The 6111-nt window shown below is 41.6% G+C and overlaps 1 protein-coding gene across 1 annotated transcript in view; it reads left to right on the top strand.

Annotated features, from left to right (window-relative positions):
• Positions 1–4680, top strand: part of LOC142903094 (arf-GAP with GTPase, ANK repeat and PH domain-containing protein 1-like) — an 80697-nt gene extending 76017 nt beyond the window's left edge. The window contains exon 19 of the mRNA XM_076048542.1: positions 778–4680. Coding sequence (XP_075904657.1) covers positions 778–999 — 222 coding nt within the window. The 3' untranslated portion in view covers positions 1000–4680. The remainder of the gene's footprint in view (positions 1–777) is intronic.
• The last annotated feature ends 1431 nt before the right edge of the window (positions 4681–6111 follow it).

Genomic DNA, 6111 nt, shown 5'->3' on the forward strand with positions numbered 1-6111 from the left:
CTGCCCATAGGAGGCTTCTCATATATGTCAGAATATACACAGAGCAATAAGCGTCTGGCTCCAAGTTAGCTGCCATCTTGCACCGCCATTTTTAAGTAAGCCCACCTGACAGTGGGCTGAATAGGAAACGCACTGTCAGGTGGGCTTCCTCAAAGATTTTACACACTGGACCTTTGAGAAGAAGAAGAATTCCTTTATTGGGGAAATTTGCATGCTACAACAGCAACAGTGCAAAGAGTGAAAATAAATAAACAATAATTCATATATATCTTTGTATATATATTTATATATATATATATATATGTATATATATATATATATATATATATATATATATATATATATATATATATATATATATATATATATATATATATGTATGTATATATATATATATATATATATATGTATATATATATACATACATATACATATACATATATACATGCATGCATATATGCATACAAGTTATTTACATATGTAAATGAGTGTATAAAACAACCACAAGAAACAGATGTTGCTGTGACCTATGCACCACAGTGTAACATTTGTGATCTTATTGTGTACTTCTCTCAACATTTTACATTTTTACATTTTACACTATTTATAAAATTGCTTGTCTTTATTTTTTAAGTTACCTCATTTGTAGGAATAAGTTGCGTTTGAGAAAGTTAAAATAAATAATACTCAAAAAAAAAAAGATAATTGATCGATTATTGTGAAACGTCTCCCTGATTCTGACTCTGATTACCTTTGTTTGTTCTTGTTGCTGCGCAGTACGGCGTGGACCTGATGGCGAGGGACGCCCACGGCAACAGTGCCCTGGCTTATGCCCGGCAGGCCGCCAGCCAGGAGTGCGTGGACACGCTGGCGCAGTACGGCTGCCCCGACGAGCGCCACCCGCTCATGGCCACGCCCAACCTGTCGCGCCGCAACACCAACCGCAACAACAGCTGCAACGCCAGCGGCGTAGGGGGCGGAGCCACCGCGCTCATATGACATCATCACCGGGGCTCCGACCCTCCCTCCTGGGAGAATCCTGACCCTGCCCTTTCTGCAGTGGAACCGCTACCTTGTTGCAAATTAAAAAACAAAGCAGAAGCCCCGCCCACCTTGGGGGCGGCGGCCACGGCGGCATCCAATCAGGAAGAAGCATAGGGGAAAATATGGCTTTTTTCTCTATAGGTGTGGGGAGAGAAAGAGAGAGAGAGGGGGCGGTCACATGACTTCCGACAGCGAATGGCCAGCAGGCCACCGTGCGACGCCACCCTCAGGTCAGGAAAACACTACAGCGGCGGAATCAGGGAAACATTTTCTCTCCGTTTCCTGCACGACAGCCAATCAGAATCTTAGGAAGAGGAAGAAGGAAGGAAAAAAAACACATATCGAAGAGGACAAAAAAAAACTGTGAGACTGAAAATATCCTGAAGGAAACGAGGGGGCGGGTCTTTGTGGCATGAACACACACACACACACACACACACTCGACACTATTGGTTCAGACCTCGGCCACTCGGCACTTCCACTTCCTTCCTGCCTGTTGGATTTTCTTTTTTTTTTTTTTTTTTTAACTCTACTAATTCTGTGAACTTCCCAGACTGAATTTTTTGCAACTTTATTATTTTTTTTTTTTAAATGTGAACAATATCTTGGTGTGAAGAAAAATCTGATCTTAGAGGTAAAAAAAAAAATGAACGTGTGATAGTTTGCATGAACTTTTTTTTACATTCTAAATTGAGGCATTTTTTTTTTTCTCCTGTGAAAATTGTGTCCTTGTGGATGCGTTCGCTGGACCAACCTGTTCAACATGTCGACACAGGGATAACTTTATTTTTTTTTTCCTTTAAGAGAATTTTATTTTTATTTTTTTTTTTGCGTGTGTGTGTTTTTTGATGTATACATTTACGAAGCCTCCAGAAGCTCTGGCTCAGGCTCAGGGACCTGCCGCTTGTCAGTGATCCAGAGCTTCTGAAGAGTCTTTGAACGAGGGATCTTTGGGTTCAACCAGAACTGAAAATCTTCCAAAATGTCAGAATGTTTTCTTTAAAACAGCATATCCTAAAGAAAAAAGAAAAGAAATTGCCACGTCCTTCTCGATGACCTTGAAAATCGGCTTCTCATTTCCCATCCAATAGCCTCAAAATGTTAAAACATCACATCAGGCAGCAAAAATATTCCCAAGAATTCCCACCGTCTGTTCTGAACATGTTCCAAAAAGTTCAAAAAAAGAAGAAAGAAACGGGAAAGACAAGGAAGCAGCTTCCACGGAGCGAAAAGGGAATCGAGCCGCTTCTTCTTCTTCTTCTCCTTCCTCTACTACTTGTTTGTTTTTATCCGTGAAATCACTTCACGTAATCTGCTGTCAATCTGAACCAATCACAGGGATGACGACTCTAAAAAAAAAAAGCTCATTCTTACTTCTTTTTTTTAGGAGAGAGAAAAAAAGTTTGTGTTGTGTGTAGATACAAAAGGTCACTTCTGTGTTGTTACTGTCATCTTTACACTTGTAAAGATGTTTGAATGACTCCCCCCCCGCCCCCCACTCTCTGTCCCGTCCAATCAGAGAAGTCCCTCACCCTCCTTCCCCCGACCCCCCATGTGCTCAGCGAATCACAAGAAGGGCTTCGTCTTCGTCGTCCGCGTTGTAAATAACCTTTTGTTGCCGTCACGTCCGCTGCCCCCCCCCCAGCGGTGACGTTGTGTAAATACACGTAAAGAAAACGTTCAATCTCGTCCACGTGCGAGTTTTTTTGCATCAGAGGAGAGAAATTAGCCGTTAGCACAGAATGTAGTGCAGGATGTTCTCCATCAAGGCTGCGCTGAAAAAGAATAAAAAATATAAAAATAAAAAAAATTAACATTTTGAGACATTACTCTAAACCTGAGGCCGAGTGAAATTTTCGCCGAAAGTGTGTTTTTTTTTCTTTTGTTTTGTTTAGTTTTTTTTTTACTTTAGCAAAGATCGTAATTGGGCCCTGTGATATTGAAGTAGATTTGACTGAGTCTTTTTTTTTACTCTCTAGACTGAATGCAAAGTGATGGAGAAAAAGCTGCTTGACGACGACATCATTTGTACGTGTGGTTTTCTTTTCTTTTATGTTTTACAGACGTTTTGCAAAGTTGTCCGTCTGTGCGTTTTTTGTTTTGTTTTTTTGTGTCCCTCCGGTTGCTGCAGAGGTTGAGGAGCCGCTCTCAACCCCCCGTCTGTGTATCCAAGCAATAGGCATTAAAAAAGATTACCCGCCATCAACCACCACCACCACCACATTGTTGGTACATGCAGAAAACAAATATGCCAATCTTATCCTCTTTGTGGAAATCCTGAGAAAAATATTTTTATTTTATCATTTCTTTTGTTGTTACACACCTGCCTTGACATGACTTAATATCCAACCTTACCACGCTGTGTGCCACGAGCCTCTTCGTTCTCCTCCTCTTCCTCCTCCTCCTCTTCTTCCTCCTCGCGTCATCGCTAAAATGATGCTTTAACCGGTGGAAATGCCAAACTAAACTAACTGAAATTACGTCCTTTTTATTTATGACACAAATGCACTAAATCAAGTTCAGTCCGTCTCATCGTTCCTCACTGCGGCTTTTCCTGTCCTCTTTTAATCGACATCAAATGTCACTCTTTCCAGTCTTTTCCAAGCGGCGGCGTCTTTCCCCAGGCCCTTCTATCGAGCAGCTAATGACATCGCTAACCGCTACTAGCGAGCCAGCTAGCAACAACAGTTTCCTAATAGGCCGACCAAACCCAGCATGTGATGTTAAGACCTCGCTGCCACATCTCTCTATCTTAGGGGGGGGGGGAAAACAAACAAAAAAATCTTAGCTAGCCTTTGTAGCTATAGAAAATAGCATTGTCTAAGTTTATAAGATCAAACAGATTTTTTTTTTTTGCTAATAGCTAACAGCTGCATTGTAATGTCCTCTCACAGTTTTTCCTCCTTTTGATTTCAGTTTGAGTTCCTTTTAAAGATCACCTGTGCTAGTTTCGCTAGCGCTGAACACAAGGCATTGTTATTGTTGCCCATCTTAGCCAGAGAGCCCCTTCAGCCCCAGTGTAGTATATGGGGGGGCAACAGAAATCAAGTTGGGAGATGAAACACACCTAGCAGCTAGTATTTATTAGCGGTCGCAGCCTTCTGACGGCAAAGAGCACTGCGTAAAAGTTTAATCCTAATGTCGTCTAGTTCAAACGAAGCTGCTGCGGGAAAACTGACAACGCCAGTATTTCATGTCTGCATCATCTGTACATAGACTTACTCAACAAAAATCAGAGGAAACAACTCATCAAGGTCAACGTTTGGTTTGTGTGTTACCTTCCATAGCCTTCACCCTCAGTTCCACTCACCAGGGGATGTCCCCGTTATTATTTATGAACGCCCCCACTGAGACAGACTCCGCCCCCTGAGACCTACGTTGGATTTTTTTTTTTTTTTTGTATATTTTCCCTCTGACGTCTCGCCCCATGTTTTGTTCTTAACTTCAATGAGTTTTTTCATCCAGAAACACTATTGTCCTTATTGTTATTCTAATTATTATTATTGTTATTATTGTTGTTGTTAATGACTTTTTGTTGGCTGTACAGTACCGTTGTTGAAAAATTTTACTTCATACAGAGTCTTCTACTGTAATGTGTCTCTTTCAATAAAGACGAGAATAATGCTTCTTAATATATCACTTGTCTTTGCCACGTCAGTCGTCTTTTATTGAAACACTCAATGTTTTTTGGAAAGAGGTGGCTGTGTCCAGTGAAGTGTGTATGTGCGAGAGAGAGGAAGAGAGAGAGAAAGGGCGGGGGAGGGCAGGGGGGTGTTTTGTGTTGTCGGCTAATCAGATAATCCCCTGATAATCCCCTCTGAGCCCTCTGTTTAATGGGAAGTGTGTTTTCTCAGTGTGTCTCCCTGTGACAAAGGAGTGTAAGGGTAGCCGACGGAGCCGCCTCAGTCCACACAGGAAGTTCCGAGCACAAAAATCAGTAGTGCAAAAGAAATGCTAATTTAAAAAGTCTAAAAACATTTGGCCACAGTAGATGTGTGTAATTGGTTCTTGTTGCCATCGTTTGCTCTTAACCACTGAAATGTGTTAATATTGTTATTAGAATGAGACAAATGTTCTGGCTGTTGCTGATCAAGACCTCACCTTATACTTTCTTAATTTTTTTGCTTGTTTGCTTCTGTCCCACCCACCACCCACCCCTCCAGACAGCACAGATTAGCCACCACAGAAAAAAGACTGGCTGTCTATCAGCAGAGAATGAATCCCCGAGGGTCCCATCCTTCAGTTGGCCCTGATGCCACAGCTCGATTACATTTTTGAGGTGAGGACCAAAAAGGAAGGAACAATAACCGTAATGATGATGCTTATCAGTCTCACGCAGTTTGAGGCAGAAACCTAGTAAAGTTAAATTTAGTTTCAGACTTTCTGATGCCTCTTTTAGTTTTGGTCAGCTGTCTTTTCGTTGGTTCTCTTGGACTGAAAGTCACCACATCTCCAACAAATACAACAGAAATGAGGTCCTGTTGCCACCGATATGGAAATGTATTCCTTCATTCGTTCCATGAAAATGAATGACAAAATGCAGTCAGGGGCGTTTTTAAGTGTTGCACCGAACCAGCAGCCGGAGTTCTAGTTCATTCAAACTGCGTTTGTTTTCATTTTCATTTGAATAATCGATGCTTGACCAGTTTATAGAGCCGAAAAGTTTATTGTGTCCAAGCAAGTTAGTCGCTTGTTTAAACCTGTTTAAGCTTGTTGTTAGTTGAGACTAGTTGAGTTTCTCGTGCACGCCTCCCTGTGACCAACCCTGTCGCTGACGTGACTACGTCATAATTAGCCGTCACTCACCGAGATCGACTCGTTCGTACGTTTGTTTTCTCATATTTCTCAGCAACGTATCTCTCAAAATAAACATTTAACCGTTTCTAATTAATCGCAAGGATGCCGAAAACACCCCTAGAGGTGAAGTTGGAAAGTGCATTTAAAAAAAAAATGTTATAACAATTACACAGTGTCAAACGTGACGAAAACGAATCGTTCCGGTTCCGGTGCCGCTCCATGCTAATCCGAGTGAGTCCCCACCTGTTAGCTGTAGCCCACCTGTACACA

Source organism: Nelusetta ayraudi, unplaced genomic scaffold, assembly GCF_046127955.1.
Source record: "Nelusetta ayraudi isolate G7.1 ecotype Tasmania unplaced genomic scaffold, CSIRO-AGI_Nayr_v1 ptg000106l, whole genome shotgun sequence".
Classification (NCBI taxonomy): Eukaryota; Metazoa; Chordata; class Actinopteri; order Tetraodontiformes; family Monacanthidae; genus Nelusetta; species Nelusetta ayraudi.